This window comes from Sinocyclocheilus anshuiensis, unplaced genomic scaffold, assembly GCF_001515605.1.
Source record: "Sinocyclocheilus anshuiensis isolate Anshui unplaced genomic scaffold, SAMN03320099.WGS_v1.1 scaffold222, whole genome shotgun sequence".
Lineage (NCBI taxonomy): Eukaryota > Metazoa > Chordata > Actinopteri > Cypriniformes > Cyprinidae > Sinocyclocheilus > Sinocyclocheilus anshuiensis.
In genome coordinates, this window is record NW_015542408.1 from 3,058,114 (window position 1) to 3,081,870 (window position 23,757).

Here is a 23,757-nt window from a genome sequence, read left to right on the forward strand (position 1 = left end):
GGCCCACAACATTAAAAATACAGCAGTATATTTCATTCTACACATGGGGTACTTTTTATCCCTGTGTACACCAAACCCATCTTGAGTGTTTGCTGCTAAAAAGCAAATGTTTTTAGTTACATCTGACCATAGAAGCCAGTCCCATTTGAAGTTCCAGTCGTGTCTGACAGCAGAATATGCCGAGGATTGTTTTTGGATGAGAGCATTTTTTCTTGATTTTTTTTCTTGAAACCCTCCCAAACAACATGTGGTGTAGGTGCTGTTTTTTTTTTTTTTAAGGTTTTCTGACCCTGAGACTCAACTATTTTCTGCAATTCTCCAGCTGTGGTCCTTGGAGAGTCTTTAGTCTTTAATTTCATGTTCATAACCACCCTGGTATGCTCAAAATTGTAAATATGAATGGGAATATACTTCACAGATATTTTACTCATAAGAATTTCTAGGGGTGCCAATAATTGTGTCCAACATGTATTTGAGAAAAACATTTATTTCATAATGATATTTCCCCCCATTTTCAATTGTTTTAGTTCAATGAAAGGTTAGATATTTGTGAATTGAATTGTGAACAATGCAGATTTATTTTCACAGCCTTCTTTGATCATATTTACCAAGGGTGCCAATAATTCTGACCACGACTGTATATATATATATATATTACATTTGATTCTTTGATATATAGCTATAAAGGAAATAAAGCTTCATTTCATTTCATTGGTTCTGCAAAAGAGAAGTCTTCAAAGTTTATTTACCTGCATCAGCAAGTTCAACATGTACAAAAAGGACAAAACAGTCATAAACGAAGTGGACATGTCTCCATATGAGAGCACACATAAGGCAAAGCTGAATATTTTAACAAAACATTTATTTTTCACAGTAAGCTCTGGAATGCTGTTATTTCAGCAACCCTCACTAATGCAGACAACATAAAGTAAACGTAAAAACACTAAAAGCGCAATAACAAAAGTTTTGATTAAATTATTGCAATCAAACCTTTCAAGCACCACTCATATATGGATACGAGGCACATCGTTATAGACAAATATTCACATGCAGCACATGTAAGTGTAAGCGCAGCATTTCTACTGCTTCCTGAACCCTTTCAGGATGGGGTAAATATTTTCAAAGGCTTCATAGATCTCTGACCGCTCTTTCGCACCTAAAAATCATAATAACATGAGGAGAATGAGTTTTACAAAACAATTTCAATGCAACACTTCGAATAGTTCCCCAAAAATGAAAATGTGCTTATGATTTGGAGATTTGTTTCTTATAAACATGCAGATTTTTATTTCAAAGACGTTAATTGATGAACTGGAGTGGTGTGGATTACTTGTAGATTATTGTGATGTTTTTTCCAGCTGTTTAGCCTCTCATTCTGACGGCACCCATTCACTGCAGAGGATCCATTGGTGAGCAATTGATCATGTAATACTAAATATTTCCAAATCTGTTCCAATGCAGAAACAAACTCTTGGATGGCCTGAGGGTGAGTACATTTTCAGCTAATTTGCATTTTTGGGTGAACTATTCCTTTAAAATTGGACTATGTGAGATTAGACTAGTGAATACGACTATATATCAACTATACCTGTGAGCACAACTTTTCCAGACACAAAAATCAGCAGCACAATACGTGGCTTCACCATGCGATATATCAATCCAGGAAACAACTCTGGCTCATAGCTGGAGGGGTAAAATGGTTAAAGACAGATGTTACAAGGCCACTTATATTGTGGGCCAGTAACCATCAAACTTAATTATGACAGACAGACAGACGCCTGTCCAGACCTGCTGAACTGCTGGTGAGTGAGGACCAGGCCTTCTAAGCGGATAGGAAAGCAGACGTCACAACTTCCAACCATGTTTTGGATTTTGAAGTCAAGGAATTTGGCGGGGAAACCAAGTTTCTGTACCACCCGGGCATATTTCCGTGCAGCAAGGCGAGATTGCTCCTCACTGCTTGGAAAGATAAACAAAGGGAAAGGCAAATGTAGGGTAAAAGACACATGTGAGACTATCTGTTTTATCTATCTATTTTACAGTTGTGCTACCCTAATGCATTATAGTTCTGAATATATATTATGTATACCTCTTGGCCCCAGTGCAGACCATTTTCCCAGAGCTGAATATGAGAGCAGTAGTTCTTGGTTCACGGATCCTCATTATAACAGCAGCAAAACGCTATACATAGGCAAAGTTTGGAGTTATGCTACTGAAAAGACTGAAAAATGTACCTAAAACACAAAGTTAAAGGAAGAGTTCCCCCAAAAATGGAACCTCTGTCATTTATTTTTACTCATCCTTATGTCAACAGCATACAGAATAAACAATGACAAAATTTACAAGAACTTTTACTTTAAGAAAGCTATACAAATGTGTGTTTCGTCTATGATTTAATACAATTCTATATAGTGTTGCATATATAAACTACAGTAGAAAAGTACCTTTGGGTTGTATTCAGCATTTCGAGCTTGAAGTGCAATGGATTTGAGATTCAGAGGGCAAGCAAGATTCACTGTTGACACAATATTCCTGTGTATGATCAAAAACAGGTTTGGAAATATAGTATACAAAATTAGGATGCAATGGCTGGTGCTTCAAACGTAATCACTCTATACTTAAAGTAGTGCAAAGGATTCTATTCAAATGTAACTAACTTACTGCAGACATTTGGTTTACTTAAATCATGGAGTTAAAGCATTTTACAGCCTTTACACTCTTAAAAATAGATAGAAGAAGAACCATTTTTGGTTCCCCAAAGAAACTTTCAGTGAACAGTTCTTAAAAGAACCATGTCTTCTTAGTGTGAAGCACATTTTAATAATCTAACCTTTATATAATCAAACCGTTTTCCATTATAAAGAACGTTTTGTGGAATTGAAAGGATGCACAGATGTTAAAAAGGTTCTTCGTGGAACCCAATAAAGAACTTTTGTTTTTAAGAGTGTAGCAATGTTTGAAAGCAAAAAGAATTTAAAAAAGTTCTGGGCTTATATGATGCCATAAGATGTTAAAAAGAATCCCGGATACACATTCTTCACATTTTTTTTTTCTCCATAAAATGCCTTACTGTAATTGTGGGATTATGCCTGAACTCTCTGCCACTGGGGTCATGGGGGTCATAGGGGTCATGGGAGTCATCGGGAGATTGAACTGCGAGGCGTTTTGTGCAGAATTACTGGTGTCAGTATCTCCCTCTGTCGACTCTCTCAGAGGACAGTCGGTGTAAATGCCGCTGTCCTCATTCCTGCTGAGATTCTTAGCCTGTGACAGCTCATCTTGAGTGCCCAGTTCATCTGGTAAGAAGCTCAGGTCCAAGTCCTCAGTGAGATCTTTCTCTTGAGAGGTTAAAGAGGACAGGAAAGAGGAATCTTGGAGCTGTGGAGCTGGACCCTGTAGGCCCAGATCCCCCTCAAAGATGTAATCAGATGAACCCTTAGGAGAACCAAAAACAAACAAAAAACATTATAGGCTATAATGCATCAATATAAATTTAAAGCACCATATATTGTTAAAGGGAAACAAACTTCCAAATAAATAAAAGAATACATAAATGACAAGGACATTTATTTAAAAAAATAATAATCTTTTAAATGCGTTGTTAACATTTTAAAGTGTACAGCAATATTTTAGTCGTATTAAAATCAAAATTTAATTTGAAATATTTTATTTTATTAATTTGTCCATTTTTTCCATTTCTGTTGTAAGGTTTCAAATGTATTTATTTATTCCATATTTCCTCTTAAATATGCCGATTTTCTTATTTATAATTACTTAATTTGTTATAAGAACATGCAGACTTGAGTGCCTCTCGATTAGACTGATTATGTTTTCAACTAACAAAGACTTGGCAATTTCAGCCATTTATTTCACAACTTACAGCAATACTCTGGTCAAAGTAATTTTCGAGAGATGCCTCCTCATCCATGTTCCTTAATGTCCATTGGAAGAAAACAGATTTGCAAAAAACGAGAAAAGTATCCTAGTCCAAATAATAGTGCTGGCACTTTACCTGAGGATGCGATCTAATTGGCGTCAAGTGTGAAGCTACTCACAGAGGCGTGACAAATCATGTCATCAAAACTAAGTTTAGTTTTGTTCTGTTTAGTGAACTAAAATTTTAATATATATATATATATATATATATATATATATAGAGCATATAAAATGTGGAATATATATAATATATATATATGTATATATGTAGCAACTCACAAAAATGATCTGTACGGACTGCAAGAATAACCAAATATTTTCTTTTCCTGTTCAACATTTTTCTATTTGGGCTAACAATATAACAAAACGTTACTTTAAAACATAAATAAATACATTTTCCTGAAGTGCAGTCTCCGGCCAGTAGAGGGAGACAGACGCGACGCTGTAAACAGTCCCTTTTGCGCATGAGCGGAAGACGAACATTAAACAACTGTTAAACATGTGAAGAGTGCATGCGAGCTGTCTCTTATTATTTTAAAACATTAATACTTCATTGTATAGTATGAATTGGTAGGCATGCATGGGAAGAAAGTATATTATGAGTATTTTAAGCTGACGGAGGCATGTGAAAAATCACCAGTCAGTATTAGTTTTAGAGAAACGTGGATAGTGTTATGGATGCAGTTAAAGAATGCTTGAGAAATTTTCCTAAAGAAGCTCGAGGTGAGTTCACTTACTGTCTATTATATACTACAATATACATTCATATGACGATAAAAAAAAAACAGGCAAAAGATGTATAGATAATTTACATGCAATAAAATATTTACATTTATAATTTTTTATGTTAAATTATATATTTTGGTGCAGTAGAAAAAAATATCTTCTGCACCATAACAAATATTTTCATATATCTTACCTCAAAATTAAAAGAAGTATATAAAATTGGGCTTAATCGTTACGAAAACAATGTTACTATAAGGTTGTTTTTTGACATAACATTAAAAACATAAGCAAGACCTTTTTGTTGAAAGACTTGTAAAGACTTATATCAGTGATATCGTTGTCTTCTCTTCCTCAGAGCTTTATCTTAATGATACAGTGCCATACCTGGATGGGCCCCTCTCTCCACTTCAGTTTTATCGTGACTGGATTGGTCCCAACAAGCCCTGCATCATTCACAATGCCTTCAGTGATTGGCCAGCTTTGTCTAAATGGAACGCCACATATCTCAGGTGAGCCAATCAGATGATCAGATCAGCCTGAGAGTTCTAACATTTAAACTTTCCTCCCTGAAAATGTTTCTGCAAAACTTTTTTTCATATTTGTGCAGAGAGAAAGTGGGCTCCAAAGTCATCAGTGTGGCTGTCACTCCAAACGGATATGCAGATGCCGTGAACGGGGATCGCTTTGTGATGCCAGAGGAGCGTCAGATGACCTTTAGCTCTCTGCTGGACATCATTGAGGGGAAGGTGAAGTGCAGTGGTGTGTTTTACGTTCAGAAGCAATGCTCAAATCTGACTGAGGAGTTACCGGAGCTGACAGGAGACGTACAGACTCACATCCTCTGGATGAGTGAAGCTCTTGGTAAGTCCACACAGTTTGCATTCATTATCTACCTGGATGTGCCTTTGATTGGATAATGGCTGAATAATGTGAAATGTCAATTTTTATAATTTAGGAAAACAGCCTGATGCTGTAAATTTCTGGCTTGGGGAGGAAAGCGCTGTCACATCAAGTCAGTTTGTCTTCATTTGTTTGTAAACGTAAAATATTGTCAACTTTAGCGGGCCAAAACAAGCATTAACATTAGCTAAAACAACAAAAAATATTTTTAAAACAAATGTTTTATTTTTCATGAAAGAACCAGAATATCCACAGAAATCTTATATAGGAGGTAGCCTAAGTTTAAAAGTATGAATTCTTGATATGGAAAAGTCATGTAAATGAATAAAATCATAAAACGACATGGGAATTTTAATAATGAATATGCATTTTTCTAGTTAGGCCAAGCTCTAAAATATGTTATTTGGTAGAAATTGTGAGTAAAAAATATTTTTTTAAATACTTACCCTTACCATTATTGGCCTTTAAATATTGTTGTGGACAATAGGGGGCAATGTAGTCAAAACGGTTGAAAACCACTGCTTTAAACACTTAATTTATGTAAGCATTTTTGTGAGCAAGCACCATTTTTTCCTCTGTAGTGCATAAAGATCATTATGAGAACCTGTACTGTGTGATCACTGGACAGAAAGAGTTTATTTTGCTTCCGCCGACTGATAGACCTTTCATACCGTATGGTAAGAAGTGGTCTCTTTATCCAGCTATTTTATTTTTCTTGCTTAGTTTGAAAACGGAATGCTTTTTAACAAGAAAATGGCCTCAGGACCATCTATTGGCATTGTGTATTATTTCCTCAACATAGAGCTCTACCAGCCAGCGACGTACAGACAGAAAGAAGATGGCAACTTTGAAATAGTGGACGAGGAAGATTCAACCAAAGTGAGTTCATATAATTTACAAATGCTTATTGGAATGCAGTTGTATATTTTACATTAATGTTATGATTATACATTTTAAAACATTTATAAAAAAAGAATCCTGCAATCTTTCAGGTGCCCTGGATCCCTCTAGACCCCCTGAACCCAGATTATGATAGATATCCCTCCTACAGGCTGGCTAAACCTCTGCTCTGCACTGTGAAAGCTGGAGAGATGTTGTACCTGCCCTCCCTGTGGTTCCACCACGTTAGACAGTCTCATGGCTGCATAGCGGGTTGGTGATTTGGCCGCCAGTAATATTGCAAACAATACCAACTTGGCTTGCAAATTCTGTTCTGTACTTTACTTACGTTCTACAGTGAAACTAATGAATGAAACTGCTCTTTTTGTCTTGACAGTGAATTTCTGGTATGACATGGAATATGATATGAAGTACAATTATTTCCAGCTTGTGGAGTCCTTGACAAACGCTGTTGGATCACTGTGAGACTGTTCAAAGGTGAAGATTTGGTTGATATAATCGATTATCAACAGCTGCTGGCTTTACATGTGGAGACTTCATGAGATATGCATGTACATTTTTCGTGATATAGTAGAATATATATTGCAATAAATAATGCAGTTTAACATGTAATAAATACAGTTTTATTTGTTTGACTTCTCTGAGAAAGAGATTTCAGGTGACAGATTGTATAAACACTGAGAATAGAAACACTTGACTTCGGTTTGGAGCAAAAGGTAAGACAAAGTCACAAGTTTCCAAAAAGAAACGGTCTTGGAGAGCACTGGTCCATCTGTAATGCTAGACTACATCTTGATCAACTGTCAATAGGTTAGAGGAAAGCAGAGCTGGTCACCACAGAGATAGTGCTGAAAGCAGAAGGTTTGCATGATTGTTCATGAGGAGCAGGTCAAGCGTACAACCATGCATTCTAGTTCAGGGAGCGAGCCAACCATAAATTCTGCCTTTCTTCATGCATATGTAGTGTATTCATGCGGATTCTGACAGTACTTTTGTTACTGATGCAGTCCTACTGTACGGTTTTCACTTCTGCTACATCACTAGCCCACTAGCTAGCTAAATCAAATCTGTTTGGGCTTACTTTATATATCATTTTTCATCTCATGCATTTTCAGTCTTGCTTAAAGCCATAGCATTTGTCACGAGATGGCAAATAAGAGTTGCATACAATAATGGGTGTAAATAAATCTATTTAACTACAAGACTGCCAGTGCAATCTGCCATTGGTGAAAAGGGGTATGTAACAGTTGGGTAAAAATTTGCATTGTTGTTGCAATTGCACATTTTGCATCTTTCATTGTTAATAAATTTGTACCAAAAGCACAAGAGAATGTGACTAAGCATCAAGTCAATAAATACAATTTATGCATCTCAGACAACAGGCAAGTTGCAGCTGAACTAGTTGCCGAGTAGTTGGGTGTACACTGCAACTTTTTTTTTTTTTTAATGTCAGATCGTACAATATGACACCTGTGAGAAAAAGCCATGTCGACTGTATTTTATGTCAGGCTCTATGATATAAATCTTTGGTCACCACTGACGGCGTTAACTTAAGCGATCAAAGACTGTGAATATTTTCCCGTCAATTTGTCCCGTTGACAAAACAATCTTCTAAGATCCCAAAATCGTACAGTGTGCACCTGGCTTTAGCTTGGTTTTGTATCAGTAGAAGAGCTGGACACGTTAAAATATGTGCAGGTCCATCTATATAAGAAGTTACAGTACACTTAACATATTACGCCATCATTTTGCTTAATTAAGCTTAATGACACAACAAGTGCCTTACTGTACATTATCAATATTATCACGGAAAAAGAAGAGTTGTTTCAAGCAGAGGTCAGAGAGGCAACACCTTAACCAAGATAGCAATGGATTGTGGGAAAGACTGGAATACAGAGTGACTGTTTTGTTTAGCTCTTGGGGAAAATAACAGAGCACATCACATAACAATAAAACACCTTTAAGAAGTCATAATTGGAAAACAAGTTTTTCTGTAAAAATGCTTTTCAGGATAAGGGTATTTTCAAAATCAAAGTTCTGTCAAATCTGTAAACCATTCTCATAATTTGTGCACAAAACTTTATCTACTTGGCTATTGCAACTCTATCAGTGTCACCAGAACAATCAATTCAATTCAGTGTTTTTATGGCAGTTTTGTTTTTGTCACAATCTGCAGCCTAGAATTAATCAATTGGAGGTGGACAACATCCAAATATCACTGATCATTTCGATATATAACCCTGCTTGAATTACAAATGCCAGATTCATTCCTTCAAACAAATTGCTGGTCGAGATTAAGGCACCTGTATCCATGAGACAGTTACCATTCAAGTACAAAAAAGTCCTGCAAATAAAACAATACAAAATCATCCTTCAAATTCCCCCATTTTTTCTCTGGCACCCAACTGACTGCTGGGCATCAGGACATTGACACTATACAACAAACAAACATTGAAGAGCCTCTGTGCGACTCCTTGACCTATCACATGAGAATAAATATGAACCCCGACATCCCAATTCAACTTGAGAGTATCAGCACAAACACAACACAGTATAAAAATCATTCCATAATAAAAGGCAAAAGTGAGCCAAATCTGCCTGGCTAAGACTTCCAGGGATACCGATCCCTTCGTAAGAGCGCATTGAGAATTTCTAAAAATATCAAACACAATGTTCAAATAAATGGTGGTTGCTGGAGATTCCTCTCAACAACAGTTTGTTTTTGCACATGACAGAATATTGTATCTATATAAAATTGCTTATTCGTCTTTCAAGACGATAACCACTGAATCAATTTTGCTGTACCATGCAGTTAACAAAACCATATAATCAGTTACTCTCCCTGATGCCGTGTAGGTCATTCAAAAGTTACGATGGCCAAACTATCTGGATGCGTTTTTAGTGGCAGGGCACAACATTTTGCAAAGGGGTGAGAAAAGTCTGGGGTGTGTTGCTGCCATAGTAGCATGCTAAACAGGGAGGTAGGATAGTGGAATTTCTTTTCAATCTCTTTATTAAAAGCTCCTCGCTATTTAAAAGAGTCTGCTGTGCAGTCTCATGGCTTGGTATCCTGTTAGAAATCATAGAAATCAGATTTTGTTGTCCATCCTCTTCTCCACTGCACTGAGCAGCAGTCTGGAGTACTGCTCTAAAAGGGCAAGTGTCCTGTCGTCACCTAATGTTGCATCACTGTTAGCTATTGTGCGCACAGTGCAAGTGCTGGGAGATCTTGAAGGAGTGCATGGTGGCAGGCAATTGAGCTCGTCTCTCATCGCCTCAAATGCTTCGGCCAGCACATGTGCCATTTCCTGCTGCTCCTCACTGGAGTCGGTGGAGTTGCTTAGCTACAGGAGCGCACACACATATGCAAAGTTAGATTCAAGTCACCCGCACAAAACAGTTTAGGCAGACGCGTGGGCTGAAGTGCAGCCTACTCTACAATTACATGTGAATGTGGCCAAATGATAACCTACCATTTTGTAGAGGTGGGAGGCTCTTTTAAAACTGCTCTGCAATTCATTGGCAGCCAGCCTACAAGAATCCACATTGAGAGATGTGTCTGCAGAGGAGAAACCGAGCTCTGTTAGAGTCATACTGTGTCTTAAAATGAGCCGAGCAACAAAAACATACAATTTTGACTGAGCATACAAAGAAAAGTAAATCTGAGAACTATGAGCATGGAAAATGATTTTGTGCAGTGGTACTCAGCACAAGTGATTTACAGAAATATGACATGGATTAACGTCATTCGTTGTTCCCGAAACAACATTCCAAAGAACAACCCCAAGATTAAAACAAGAGGGAAATGGTTAATCATATGAATATTGTTGCAGGACCTTGTCCTAAAGACCAGAGGTTAATGAATGGTTGGTAGGAATGTTGTTCCGGGTACAGTTTTGGTCCTGGAGTAGGGGTGAGCGATATGACCAAAATCACGATACAATGAATTTTATTTCACGGCAACGATATATATCATGATATAGTTATTTTTGCTTTAAATAAGGCTTTTTTTGATACCACAGAAATTTCATAATTCTTGTCACCATGTCAGTATCACAAAAAATTAATACTAGCCTAAATAAAATAAAAAAAACTCACTGAAGACAAGTAAACAGTCAGCGATTAAATAATAAAAAACTAATTACAAGCAAGAGGACAAAAAAAAAAAACTACAGTAGAACAAATAAATAAGAAATGCTACATACATTGTATAAAGTAATTAAATGTATAAAAACACTGCATATTCTTCACTGTAAATTAAATATATTTCTTCTTAAAGTTACAAAAGTTATTTAGTCAAGAACAGTGAGAGATATTCTCTCTTTTGTTGTTTGATTGACATGAATGTCAGACAGCAGGAATATTAAACTGCTGTCACTTTAGGAGCTGCCTGGATCCAGTATACTGTTACACGTTTTCTTTCTCAGCTGTTTGCTTTCACTTAAGACTTAAATTACTGTGTTTAAGAGGATGCTTGCATAGACGGGCATTGTGACACATACAAGTGTGTGTGTTTAACCATTCAAGGCCTATAAAGAGGCAAAAATAACTCCAATACTCTCGAACTCTGAGCACCGTCTTCAGGTGCATGCGCCTGTTTTTGCTCTCAGACAGCACGCGCATATGGCGAAATGAGTTCTCTTTCGCTGCTGATTGCATTTCAACGGCTTAAAATCACTTGTTTTTAAACTGTAATGGTTAAAACACGTGCAAACTGCAAGTTTTCGGATTGGATACCCTTGCCCTAACAAAATATTAACCCTACTGCAGGGTTGCCAGGTTTTCGCAACAAAACCCACCCAATTGCTACCCAAAACTAGCCCAATCGTGTTTCGAGGGGGGTCCCCTGGTAAAAATTGCCTTCCGGGGGATAAAAATACATGTATTTGGTGGGGTTCCCCTGGTACAATTCGCATTCCAGGGGCTAAATATCACATTATTAGGGTCACTTCAACCCACGGACATGAAAAACAATCCGTGGCAACAGTGTTAAAGTAGTCCGTGGACTTGGCAACACTGCCCTACTGTAAAATCAGAAGGATACCCTTGACGTAACCCAGGGGTGTCCAATCCTGTTCCTGAAGGAGGCCCCTTCCAGCAGAATTTAGCTGTAGCCCTAATCAAACACACCTGAACAAGCTAATCAAGGTTTTCAGGATCACTAGAAACTTCCAGGCACGTGTGATGGAGCTAAACCCTGCAGGAAAGTGGCCCCCAGGAGATTGGACACCCTTGCCCTAACCCAGAGGTGTCCAAACCACACCTGCCTGGAAGTTTCTAGTATGCCTAGTAAGAGCTTGATTAGCTAAACTCTGCAGGACAGTGGCCCTCCAGTTTTAACTAGTGACACGAACCGTGTCCATAGTGTCATTGTGTCACCTGCCAATGACGTCATAACCCATCGATTTCCGGTTTTGTAGAAAACATGGAAACACCAAAGACGCTTTAATATGTTGTGCGTTTTAATAGACCGGTGACGACCGCACAGAGTAGCATTATAACAGAACTTTCAAATGTATCTAGTATGATAAAACAGCGCTGCTTTTTTCCCCCACATAAGAACGACCGGAAGGAGCGGAAGCGGTCGACTGTGGCATAATAAACGCTCCGCTGCTTTCGAGCCGTGTGTCACGCTTGTTCAGCGGCCTCGTTTCGCTTCGACGGCTTTCAGCCTCACCCTGCTTCATTCTACTACGTTAATAAATCATTAGCTCATCCATGAACATGATTTCTGCCCGAGTCCCGTCGGATTGCATCGGCTGTGGAGATGATGACAACACCCATGATTCCACACTCAGTCACAGCGTCTTCAAACTACGCCTTTGTCTATTTGTTTATTTCGAATACATGCCCTTTAGCGGCGAAAATTACATATTGTGCCTTTAACTGGTTGAGTACCACTGGATTAGAGGATAGACGTTACAGCAAGTGTTAGTAGGAGCATGCCTCACCCTGCAGGTGGTAATGGTTAATGGGGGAAGAGGGTGAAGAAGAGATGAAGGATGTGATGAAGGAGGTAGAGGATGAGAGAGGCCAGAGCCCTTTGGTAAAGAAGTGTTTAGACAGCCCAAGCCGTAGCAGAACAGAAGATGGAACAAGGGAAGACTGATGTCCTGGCCAACCTGAATCTTGAGATCCTGAGGAAGACGGAAGAAGACTTAGACTGCACCGGCTCATGGGAGGGCACTCAGTCTTGGAGGTGTCCTCTTTTCTCGGCTCTGTGTGCGAGTGGAGTTCATCTTCCGTTAAATTCTTGGTCTGGCTGGGACCAAGTACCATACTAAGCTCAATCTGGTCTGGGGTTTCAGATGGACTCAAACAAACAGCTGTAACCGGTTGTACAATGCTGTTGGGCAAGTGAACTGCTCCAGGATTTGAAGAGGGAGTTGTTGGAGTTCTACTTGAGGACTCCTTTTCCTTTTGTTCAGGTTTGGGGGTCTTGCTGCATGGCGAGAGGGAAGATAACAAGGGTTTATCTGGAAGAGGATTAGGAATGTCTATATGGAGCAGTGGTCGAGCACTGCCAGTCAGTTTGACCTGGAGACCTTTAGAGGAAGAGTTTCCAGTTGAGCCAGCACTCAGCGTGGGTATGACTGCTGCATGGGGCATGGAGGGGCCTGGAAATGGGGATGCCGAAGTATTAGGGGATGAAACCTGGGCAACAGGAGTGGTGGGCTTGCTTTGGGAGGTGCTCCGAGGGTTGGAAGTGTCCGAACTTGAGCCCCGGCGTAGGTCTGAAGATCCTGTGTCTTCTAGCTCTACCACATTCAAGTTGTCACCCATGGAAACAGAGCGGGACATCTTGGCCATAGAGCTAGTGGTAGGACTCATGTAGGAACGGGATTTGGATTTGGTAGGTGTGGTGATGTCCTTTGGCAGGGCAGTCGTGGGGCTGATGAGCGGGACGGTAGGAAGGGAACGCCGTGGTCTTTGCGTCTGTTGGTGGTCTGGAGTCTGCGACTGTGGATGGACTTCCTTAAAAGGACGACTGGATATCTGGACCGCGTCAGCTGATCAGAAGAGGGAGGAAACAAGTGATTAATGTGAGTAAAGAAGACGAGCCCCATGGAGTAACTAATGCAAAACAATATCCTAAACCCTATGTGAAATACTCCATATCACCATATTGAGTAGCACCAGTTCATGGATGATTTACCCTCTGAGGAGATGTTGTGGATAGACTGAGCTTTCCTCATGCCTGCAGAACTGTTGTGACTTGCGGCAGCTTTAGCGACAGGGCTGATCAGTCTGCGTACAACTCCACTGGTGGTTTTAATGTCACTGCTTTTGTTTGAGGGGAACGGGAATGGAGTTCTGGTAAAGAAGGGGCAGAGCATGGTCATGTTTGCCCTTCAGAAGTCCAAATATCATTGAAAATAGATGTCACGATTGGAAGGGATTTGGTCAAAGTGTGAATGTTTCTTACCTGCTAGGAGAGTTCTGAGAGAGAAACTTCGATGACATGCTGTCAGAGATATTTGGAGTTACTCTGGTTGGAATTGCTGCCAAAGAAAAAGAGTATGAGACCTCCTTCTAACATTAAAGAAAAATTTTTTAAGCAAATTGTGAACATGTACAGTACAAACACCCTACCAGTGTTGTTGAGGTCTGACAGGTTTGCAAAGTGCCTCTTGAGAAACGCCTCCTGGTCTGGGGTCTGAGGTACAGGAGTCTGAACCGCATTCTTCCTCAGGCTGTCCTCCTCTTCCTCATCAAGATCTTCCATATCCAGTTCTGATGAGTTTCCATCTACACTCAATGGCTCAGTCGGCTCAGAGTCTACAGCGAACACACGGAAATATACATTCCTTTATCTCATCAAGGACCCATTGCAATTACTGAAATGATCATGCAAGTCTACTAGTTTAGTTTTTAAATACCTTCTCCAGGGCGTTCAGGGCTTGAAAGACGACTGCTGGAATACTCCATAGAGCAGGCGCTGTCTGGACTCTGCTTCTCAGGACAAGAGTTCACTTTAGCACATCTCACTCCATGAGGCAGCTTTTTCACTTGATACTCACTACGCACAAACAAAGAGAAGGGAGCGGACAGGTATTTGAGGATCATCTCAAAACAGTGTTTTGCATCATATTATGAATTCTAACTACACAATTAAAGAGATACTCCACCCAAAAACGAAATTTCTGTCTTAATTTACTCACTGTAATATCATTCCAAACCTGTATGACTTATTTTCTTAAACATTAAAGAAGATACTTTGAGAAATGTCTCACAACTGTACCTAACTTTCTTTAAAGTAACTTTGTGCTCCACAGAAGAAAGAAACTCATACAGGTTTGGAACCACGTGTGGGTGAGTAAATGATGACTGAATTTCTGTTTTTGGGTGGAGTATCCCTTTAAAGATAGTTTGTGTGAAATGATCAGAAATGTTAGGTTGTCAGAATTATTCAATGTATATTGAAAATGTACACCTATAGTGTAAATAAAATAAGCTACGAAGATTGTTTTTACTGACCTTCCAGCAAGACTGATTTGGTCTTCACATCCCTCAGGATACAGCACTTCTGTCTCTGGGGTTTGAGGCAACAGTTTGATGTAATGAGGACGTGCTTGTCCTCCTGGTTCATTCTCTTCAGGTGCCTACAGAGAAGATACACAAGTCAAAAAGAGACAGAACAAACAAAGCAGTCTGCATTCATGAGCACAAATACAAGGCAATAATTTCAAGAGCTTTATTCATTCTCATTTAATTCAATTTTTTCTGCATTATATCCAAGGCTTGTTATCTAAGACACTGCAGTATTATTCTAATGAGTTTCAACTTTGTTGCATGCTGGTTTATTATTTTTGCATCATACATTTTGAATTTTATCCAAAAAATTAACTGGTTCATCGGTTTAAGCTGCAAAGTGGAACAGATTCATGCTGGTACAGTGAAAAGTTTAGCTCCATGAAACTATATTTGTCATTGTATCACATTAGATATTAAAGTTAGAAGTGTACGTATATGTTTTATTTTCATATAAAGTTTACCCATGCGGCAATAGTCTGCAGACTGATGGTGCTGCCTAGTTCTTGGTTCCTAGGCGGTGGAAGATCTTTATGAACGTCTTGGGTTTTGCTGGGGAAGAGAGGCATGGCGAACGACTCCAGCTGCCTCAGGTCCAGCATGGACTTCACCTTCAGATCCATACTACCCATTCGCCTGGACCAGCGCCGTCTTGGTCGTGGACCTGAACCCTCATGTTCACAACTGTTGGACTGCTGATAAGAGAGAGAACGCACGTTAAAGAGCATCAACAAAATGAGAGAATCAAAGCTAAAATTATGCAAACTTGTCACAGACTTTCTTACCTTCTTCATGTGGGAATTGAGTGTGTTGTGGTTTTCTTCAGATGATCCTTGCAACAGAAACAAACACTAATATTAGAAGCTCACAAAGCTTAAAATAAACATTTGGAAGAAGTCTCGCCCACTAAAATCACACAACGTGACCCAACCCAACCCAGAAGAGCCGGATGCAGTATATATAACTAGCCAAACCAGTTTACTAAGACTGCTGGAGAGTGTCGGATACATTACCTGTCTCCTCGCCACCACTGCTGCCCGATGACAGGTGAGGGAACATCTCATCTTCCTCTTCAATGCCCTCCTCTTCCTCCATGTCTTTGTCGCTGTCGGACGACATGGTGCCAATGACCGGGGCACTGTGGTTTTCTTTCCTTGTGCTGATACAAACCAGAAAACACTATAAAATCACCATTTTGAGTTGTGTAATTGCAAAAGCAACACATTAGACTGACTGGCTTTATACCCAAGTGTGTGTTGTTTATTTGGAGGGGTCTTCTGAACAGGTTTGCTGTTCTGTTTCAGGTCCGAAAGCCGTTGTCTCATATTGATGGTCAACTCAGGACAAAGCCTCCACACAAAGATACAGCTGAACACACAACAGCAGGCAAATTTAACATTGTAATATGGTGAGCGTGAGTCAAAAATGGATTCTTCATCTGAGAAATTGATGATTTCAGAATATCTACCTGTCTCCCGACACAGATATCAGATGTTTACAGTCATTAGTAAACTTCATTCCTGTTACAATCTCTAAAAGAGGACAACAACACAATGCTTAGACTTCATTTTAGCAGATAAAATTATTCTTAAAAGTGTTTCTTGAAAATACAGCATTATTGTTGCATAATCTCACACACAGAGTTCATCTTACCAGAATGGCCAAACATGGTGGCCACACATTCTCCAGTGTATAAGTCAAAGATGCTGATGTTTTTGTCCGAGCAGCTTGTGGCCACATAGAGACCAGAGGGATCCGTCTGAACCTGATAAACACATTCAGACATATCAATAACCATATGACTGAGATCAAAAGCAGTATCTGAATTAATTTTATAACTAATCTTTTCATTCAAGGTCTGCCTACCTTGATAAGGGTCCCGTCCTCCCCTTGGGAGCCCTTGTAGACTTTCTTCTGTTTGCCATTGCAGATGTTAAAAATCCTGCAAATAAAAAAGTAGCAGAAACCTTTTTTTATATTGAAGCAATTACAACATTGATAATAATAAGTCATGTTTCTTAAGCAGCAAATCAGCATATTAAAATGATTTGTGGGATCATGTGACACTGAAGCACGGAGTTATGATGGTGAAAATTCAGCTTTCCCATGACAGGAATAAATACAATTTTAAAATATATGAAGATAAAAAAAAAAAAAAAGAGTAACTTTAAATGTTATAATATTTTACTGTATTTTTATTAAATAAATGCAGCCTTGGTGTGCATAACAAACTTATTTCAGAGACATTTCAAAATCTTACCAAACCAAAACTTTAAATAATAATAATACATTTTTGTATTATTATACATAATGACTGGTTTGTTTCAGAAAACCTTGGCTAACATTACAAGTGGCCTGGAGAAAAAAAAATCTAAAAGTGTATAATTTCACCATTTAAATCTTCCTTTTTGATTTGGCAAATGTGCTGCAGAATTATGTACTGTATTTTACCCCCTTCTTTTTTCAGCCACCTGGAGGTGCTATGCCTTCGTGCCTTCAACTGCCATTCCTTACAGCAGATCAAACAAATGCACTGCCAGCTTTGGGAGGAGCAGAACCAATGAACCCCTCAGGCTTCACATGACTTACACGAGGAACAAAAAGAGTCTGTGCCCATTAGAGGCATTGAAAACCCAGAATGAGCTCCAGTACTGAGGCCTACAGCACTGACTATTGACTCTATTGATATATTTGTATAGGTCAGGCCTTCTTATTTTAAGATCATTCATTGCCGCTGCACCAAACGGCATCGAAAAGACGCTCCTTTCAGTGAAAATGAGACAAAGGCAGTAAATGGCTGGCTGTATTATACACGACATTCCTGGCATTTTTCTTGCCCACAGTGCAGAATAAATTTGCAGTCATAGTTTGAATGAACAAAAGGAAAACAGTTGCAAGTCATGCGCTGTGCTGCTTCCTTCCTAATGTTGCCCTTTTGTATGGGACAGCACAGTGAGACTTACAAAGCACAATGAGGAAAAGAGTGCCAATATTGAAGAATAAAGAGCAAAACTTGAAAATTGTCAAATCAGCAGGAGGGCGAATCTCCAGGTCATTAAAGAAAATAAAAAATATATATAATAATAATAAATAAAAATATTTCTTTCTTTAAAAATTACTTACCATAACTACAATGTACAAAAAATAAAATGTATATTATTTCTCAAATGTATATTTAATATAATACAAAATTTATACACTATAGCAAAATTTGTTGTACAGATATCAGTTTTTGATGATTATAAAATACTGTAATATAGTAATACAATATAGTAAAACAAAATTACACACACACACACACAAACTCAAACTTGGGGAAATTTGGGGGGAAATGTTTAATTACCATGAAAATAATGTCATACAAAAAAAGGGCGAAATATAATTTTAGATTTTTTTTTCACATTTTTGTGACATTCACCAAGTAAAACAATCACATGATGAGACAATCAGATTGTGTCTAATGATTTTAGTGGGTCAGGTGTCTCAGACAGTACAGACAGGCTGACTCAGTGTGTGTGTGTGTGTGTGTGCGTGTGTGTGCACACATGGTCTACAACATGCTAAATGTGACTGGATTAACCAGTCAAGCCTCTAATGCCATCCTACTGTACAAACACCTGAGTGATAATCTGCTAACGCTGCTAGCACGGCTACAGATGACTGTAACACCTGTCAGATGAGGTCCAGAAATATATAGGTCTATACAGTCATAACCACATAAATGAGTCAAGATACTGTGAAATTATTAAATTACAGAAATTAAAACACCTTGATGTAAATATAGATACAAAAACGCGTGTTCACAATGATACAAACACATTAGCAAAACAACACAGGCTCAACTAGGAGATGCACAAAGGACAGGATAATAATAAAACAACTACTACTACTTTTACTACAATTAATAACAACATTGCAAAAAAAATAAATAATAAAACAAACCTGATGCTGCGATCCTGACATCCAATAACAGCGTATTTCCTTGTGGGGTCGATGTCCATGTCATACAGAGTAGTCTTCCTCACTATGTGATGAGTGCGTGTGAACGCTGTTCCCTCCTCTGTCTGTTTTGGCATGTTTAATGATTAGTTCAGTGCAAAGAATAACCAATATAAACACTACTTTAAAAAAAATGTTTTTCTTAAAAAAAACAAAAAAACTATTCGTAATAACATTTCTGTGTTCATTATTCTTTTTGGATGTTTTCTCCAAAACGAGAATGGAAATGATCTTTAAGCATGATATTTAACAAGCGGTCTTTTAATGATCCCTGGTCCTGGGTCACATTTTGAGGTCAGAATTAAACTGATTTAAGTTCTGCAGGTGATTTTAAGTGGCCTATATTACAGTTGCACATCTGATCACTTGTCCACTCCATTAGTTTATTCCAAAGCAATTGTCCACCTTAATCTGGTTTTATGTTTGGATTGAAGGTTTTGAGAAGCAGATTACAGAGTAAGAAAAGAGTATAATAGGAAAATACAGAATTTTAATACCACCATATCCATGGATAATGTTTATATTACATAACTATTCGTCTCATACATTTTTAATATTCATGGCGGTTCTAACTGGAAAATATTTAATTCTATTAATTGTTTTGTGAATTCATCTCAGTAGCTTATAATTCATTCAGAAACCTACTGAGACTCTTCAAAGTTAATATCTCAGAATTCATTTAGGATGTCAGAAGTGCTTGTTTGTGTCTCGCACTTAATCACTGGCCGTTGGTATCTCATTTGCAAAGGGGTGTTAAGTGCTTGTGTGTCTATTTAAATCAGGTGTTCTTTGAAGCTCTGGCAACAGTTTCTCTAGGCCTGAGGAATCTGACAGCTCCGAGGCAGGACTCAATGAAAGAAATGCCACTCTTTCAATTTTAAAGATGTCCAGTGAAAACATCATAGATTATGGTAAATAATAAACACCTAAATGTGACAAAAAGTGATCTCACCTTCTGTGCCGTGCGGAAGTAGATGCTCTTATCGGCACCGCAACTGATCATCCTGACTTTCCCATCGTTAGCTGGAACAAAAACAAAGACGTCACACATGAACATTTCCAGCATTTGTTGTTAAATAAAACTGGGCAAGGCTGTCAAGATCTCACTAGCGAATCGGACAGCAGTGATAGAGGAAGAGTGTTCATCCAGTGTTTGCAGGAGGCCGTATTCCCGATCCGCATCCAGAACATGGATCAGTCTGTCTCTGCTGGCGGTGGCCAACAGTTTCAGCCCTAAACACACACATATTTAATACGTTAACACCAAAATATTAAGCAGCACAACCATTTTTAACATAATAATAAAAAATATTTCTTGAGCAGCAAATCAGCATATTAGAATAATTTCTGAAGTATCATGTGACACTGAATACTGGAGTAATTATGCTGAAAATTCAGCTTTGCAGCAAAGGTATAAATTACATTTTTAAAATATATTAAAATAGAAAACATTTATTTTAAATTGTAATAATATTTCAGAATATTACTGTTCTGTTATTTTGATCAAATAATTACAGCCTTGCTGAACCTAAGAGACTTTTTTTTTCTTTTTTTTTTTAAATACATTAAAAATATACTGACTCCATTCTACATCAACTTTTGAATGGCAGTGTAACATGAATACAGTGTTCATGTAATACCATAAGGGACCACAAAACCAGTCATAAGGATCCATTTTTTGAAATTGAGATTTATACACCATCTGAAATCTGGATAAATAATCTTTCCATTGATATATGTTTGTTAGGGTAGGACAATATTTGGCTGAGATACAACTATTTGAAAATCTGGAATCTGAGGGTGCAAAAAAATCGAAATAGTGAGAAAATCGCCTTTAAAGTTGTTCAAATACAAAAAACAAAAACGAACAAATACAAAAAAAAAACAAATACAAAGTTCTTAGCAATGCATATTACAAATTAAAATTAAGTTTTGATATATTTACAGTAGGAAATTTACAAAATATCTTCATGGAACATGATCTTTACTTAATATCCTAATGATTTTTGGCATAAAAGAAAAATCGATAATTTTGACCCATACAAATTGCTACAAATATACCCGTGCGACTTAAGGCCATGTTCACACTTGCCGTCTTTTTTGACAAGAAAAAGCTGACAAGGGCGTTTTTTTAGTGAAAAAAAACAAAAAAAAGCTGGCAGCGTTTCTGTTACAAATAGCAGCCGAGGGCGTCTTTTGTTGCTATTGCAACAGTAGCCTAGCGCTATGTGGTGCAAAAATGTCGAGAAAGAGGAAATTGGCTCTTGCGTTGGCTTTTGAAGTTAACGGGGAAGAGAATGTCGGTTTACAACGATGTTTGTGGGTGCACGGCATTATACGGGGAAGGAACCAGTATGGTGCTTACAACAATTTAGTCCAGGAGCTCTGGTTGGATGATGCACGGTTTGCGGCATATTTTAGACTAAACATTAAAACGTTATTATTATACTAAATATTTTGTGCTCATATCATATTGTGCTCCGAAACTAGTACGATCAGTTTATCTACCGGCACCTTCTCCATTTTTTCTTGTTCTTGTTGTTATGAAAACGATAGGTCTCGCTACTCGCTTGGTATTGGTCAGCTGTCAAAAAGGCGCTTGACGTAACTTTTTTCAACTTGAAAAGATGCTCTGAGCTGCAGAAAAAGACGCCGATGGTGGCGTTTAAAAAAGCGTTCAGGACTTTTTTGAAAACACGGTTTACTCCATAGGATTATAATGTAAAACAGACGCTGCCAGCTTCAAAAAAGACGCCAAGTGTGAACGCCCTAAGACTGGTTTTGTGGTCCAAGGTCACACATGTCATTGTATTATCATCTGATACCATTACCAGTACCCCCCTAAGTAGATTTCTGTAAGGATACACCAGCCAAACTGCATTTCTGAAATAGTGTTTAAAAGTTCAATATCCAGTGAGCTGTGTTGAGAGTGGCTTCTGGTTTTGTTCACACTTTTCACCCCACAAGCTGATTCACTAACACGCTGTGTTCATGTGTGACTCACACAGTCAAGAAAAAGATGCAAATGCCTCTTAAAGTGCGAGAACAGAACAGGAGATGTTTTTGCAACAATAAGCAGAAGAAATGAGCCAGATCATGTTGAAATGAGCGTTCATCTCTATCAACAGATTCACGTGTGAAAGCTCTTAATATTCTTACGGCTGCAGAGCAGACACACAAATGATAATGTGATGTTCTTCACTGCAAAAACTAATCAAAATGCAGCTCGTGAGAATTACAGATCCTCACAGGCCATTTAGAATGAAGCAATTGTTTTCTGAAGTGCATGTTGAAACCAAACGAGCAAATCTATCTGATGGACAGCTACTGTATCTGGAATGCAGACTGGGCAGTTTATAAGTATGCTAGTACCTTTTGAATTTACCCTTTTTACATCCATTCCACATAACTCAGTGCAGAAAATGTCTAAATACTGTGCAGGTTATGAGATTATAAGCCATTTTTGGCCTGTTATAGTGGATGGGATCAATGGTCTATTAAACTGAGAGAACCCTATCACAGTGTCATGAAAGAGCAGGAGAAGAAAGCAATCAAGAAGACGAGATTGTGTACCTCTATGTGTGTTCTAGCAGATGTTCTGTTTCTCATCGAGCTGTGCTTAAAGGGTTAGTTCACCCAAAAATGAAAACTAATGAAAAAATTAGACTGTGTTTTACTCACCCTCGAGGCATCCTAGGTGTATATGACTTTTTTCTTTCAGACGAATCCAGTCGGAGTTATATTAAAGGGGTCATATGATGCGATTTCAAGTTTTCCTTTCTCTTTGGAGTGTTACAAGCTGATTGTGCATAGATATATTCCCATACAGTTCCTTGAGTGCCTGGTCTGTGTTGGCTTGAGGGGGAATGTAAACAGCTGTGATTATGATCGCTGTAAATTCCCTTGGTAGCCAGAATGGTCGACACAGAAGCATATGAAATTCCAGATCAGGGGAGCAGAAGGATTTAATAGAGTGTAGGTTCCTCTCATCACACCACGAGCGGTTGATAAAGAAACAAACGCCCCCACCTCTGCTTTTCCCTGTGAGCTCTTTTGTTCTGTCCGAGCGGTGCACGGAGAACCCCGTAAGCTCGATGGCTGAGTCTGGAACCTCTGCAGACATCCAGGTTTCTGTGAGGCAAATAATGCAGCAGTCCCTTGTTTCTCGTTGGTATGAGATGCGTGCCCGCAGTTCACAGAGTTTGTTGTCCAGTGACTGAACGTTAGCCAGCAAAATGGTTGGGAGAGGAGGTCGGAGGGGATGACGTCTGAGTCTGACAAGCACGCCGGCTCTCTTCCCCCTTTTCTGGCGGCGTTTCCTCGGTCGCGACCGTGCGGCCCAGACAAAGGGCTCTGATGCGGTGTCTGTAAACAGCCGGCCGGCGTTCAAGAACTCAAAGTCCGGTTTGCGTTGCGCGACGTAGGAGCCAATGTTTAAAAGCGTGTGTCTATCGTAGACAGTTATACTAACAACATCCAACACGTAGAACAACAAAATAACAAGTAAAACAAACGAAAAACTGCAGAGTTTTCTCGGAGCTCGCAACACGGCTGCCATGCTCGGCGCCATCTTGAACACTATCATCATCATAAGTATTTGCTATTGACTGTTCAAATGCGGAGTTTTGCGCATCGTGTGTGTGTGTGTGTGCGCGCGCGTGTTTGAGAGAGAGAGAGAGAGATAGGGCCACATCACAGTGGAGTCAGCTGTCTTAACCGTGGCTTGTGTACTGCAAACACATACCAGCTTCATCACTGTGTCTG

The 23,757-nt window shown here is 38.8% G+C and overlaps 3 protein-coding genes across 5 annotated transcripts in view; 1 reads left to right on the forward strand and 2 right to left on the reverse strand.

Moving 5' to 3' along the window:
- Positions 1 to 845: 845 nt before the first annotated feature.
- On the reverse strand, positions 846 to 4,006 carry tbpl2 (TATA box binding protein like 2). Of its 2 annotated transcripts, none has more exons than XM_016492347.1 (7): positions 3,881 to 4,006; positions 3,071 to 3,435; positions 2,445 to 2,532; positions 2,090 to 2,181; positions 1,789 to 1,956; positions 1,589 to 1,683; positions 846 to 1,156 (listed from the first exon to the last, which is right to left on the reverse strand). In XM_016492347.1, the coding sequence occupies exons 1-7, from the start codon at positions 3,926 to 3,928 to the stop codon at positions 1,080 to 1,082; spliced, it is 933 nt and encodes a 310-aa protein (XP_016347833.1). In that variant the 5' UTR covers positions 3,929 to 4,006; the 3' UTR covers positions 846 to 1,079. The 2 variants fall into 2 exon arrangements, with proteins under 2 accessions (XP_016347833.1, XP_016347832.1); XM_016492346.1 differs by having other exon boundaries at positions 1,789 to 1,959.
- A 378-nt stretch (positions 4,007 to 4,384) lies between these two features.
- On the forward strand, positions 4,385 to 6,952 carry jmjd7 (jumonji domain containing 7). 2 transcript variants are annotated; one of them, XM_016492469.1, is made up of 8 exons: positions 4,386 to 4,659; positions 5,018 to 5,171; positions 5,270 to 5,523; positions 5,618 to 5,674; positions 6,144 to 6,239; positions 6,365 to 6,441; positions 6,555 to 6,714; positions 6,839 to 6,952. In XM_016492469.1, the coding sequence occupies exons 1-8, from the start codon at positions 4,611 to 4,613 to the stop codon at positions 6,925 to 6,927; spliced, it is 936 nt and encodes a 311-aa protein (XP_016347955.1). In that variant the 5' UTR covers positions 4,386 to 4,610; the 3' UTR covers positions 6,928 to 6,952. The 2 variants fall into 2 exon arrangements, with proteins under 2 accessions (XP_016347956.1, XP_016347955.1); XM_016492470.1 differs by lacking the exon at positions 5,618 to 5,674 and having other exon boundaries at positions 4,385 to 4,659.
- Positions 6,953 to 9,539: 2,587 nt separating this feature from the next.
- LOC107693179 (mitogen-activated protein kinase-binding protein 1-like) overlaps positions 9,540 to 23,757 on the reverse strand; it is a 51,382-nt gene continuing 37,164 nt past the window's right edge. Inside the window, exons 14-31 of the mRNA XM_016492471.1 lie at positions 20,101 to 20,226; positions 19,946 to 20,016; positions 18,937 to 19,058; positions 16,861 to 16,936; positions 16,648 to 16,759; positions 16,463 to 16,526; positions 16,240 to 16,362; positions 16,008 to 16,153; positions 15,780 to 15,826; positions 15,459 to 15,689; positions 14,941 to 15,065; positions 14,343 to 14,482; positions 14,056 to 14,241; positions 13,889 to 13,964; positions 13,619 to 13,776; positions 12,414 to 13,472; positions 9,936 to 10,021; positions 9,540 to 9,806 (exon numbers count right to left, since the gene is read on the reverse strand). Of these exons, the coding sequence (XP_016347957.1) occupies positions 9,552 to 9,806; positions 9,936 to 10,021; positions 12,414 to 13,472; positions 13,619 to 13,776; positions 13,889 to 13,964; positions 14,056 to 14,241; positions 14,343 to 14,482; positions 14,941 to 15,065; positions 15,459 to 15,689; positions 15,780 to 15,826; positions 16,008 to 16,153; positions 16,240 to 16,362; positions 16,463 to 16,526; positions 16,648 to 16,759; positions 16,861 to 16,936; positions 18,937 to 19,058; positions 19,946 to 20,016; positions 20,101 to 20,226 (3,203 nt within the window). The 3' untranslated portion in view covers positions 9,540 to 9,551. The remainder of the gene's footprint in view (positions 9,807 to 9,935; positions 10,022 to 12,413; positions 13,473 to 13,618; positions 13,777 to 13,888; positions 13,965 to 14,055; positions 14,242 to 14,342; positions 14,483 to 14,940; positions 15,066 to 15,458; positions 15,690 to 15,779; positions 15,827 to 16,007; positions 16,154 to 16,239; positions 16,363 to 16,462; positions 16,527 to 16,647; positions 16,760 to 16,860; positions 16,937 to 18,936; positions 19,059 to 19,945; positions 20,017 to 20,100; positions 20,227 to 23,757) is intronic.

What these genes read in the sequence shown, in the direction of transcription:
- tbpl2 (XM_016492346.1), bottom strand. Translation starts at nt 3,928, where the DNA reads ATGGATGAGGAGGCATCTCTCGAAAATTACTTTGACCAGAGTATTGCT. An exon ending in ACTTTGACCAGAGTATTGCT is followed by an intron (nt 3,436 to 3,880) that starts GTAAGTTGTGAA and finishes GGTTCTCCTAAG; the next exon opens with GGTTCATCTGATTACATCTT. An exon ending in ACTCACCAGCAGTTCAGCAG is followed by an intron (nt 1,684 to 1,788) that starts GTCTGGACAGGC and finishes TTACCCCTCCAG; the next exon opens with CTATGAGCCAGAGTTGTTTC.
- jmjd7 (XM_016492469.1), top strand. Translation starts at nt 4,611, where the DNA reads ATGGATGCAGTTAAAGAATGCTTGAGAAATTTTCCTAAAGAAGCTCGA. An exon ending in ACGAGGAAGATTCAACCAAA is followed by an intron (nt 6,442 to 6,554) that starts GTGAGTTCATAT and finishes GCAATCTTTCAG; the next exon opens with GTGCCCTGGATCCCTCTAGA. An exon ending in GTCTCATGGCTGCATAGCGG is followed by an intron (nt 6,715 to 6,838) that starts GTTGGTGATTTG and finishes TTGTCTTGACAG; the next exon opens with TGAATTTCTGGTATGACATG.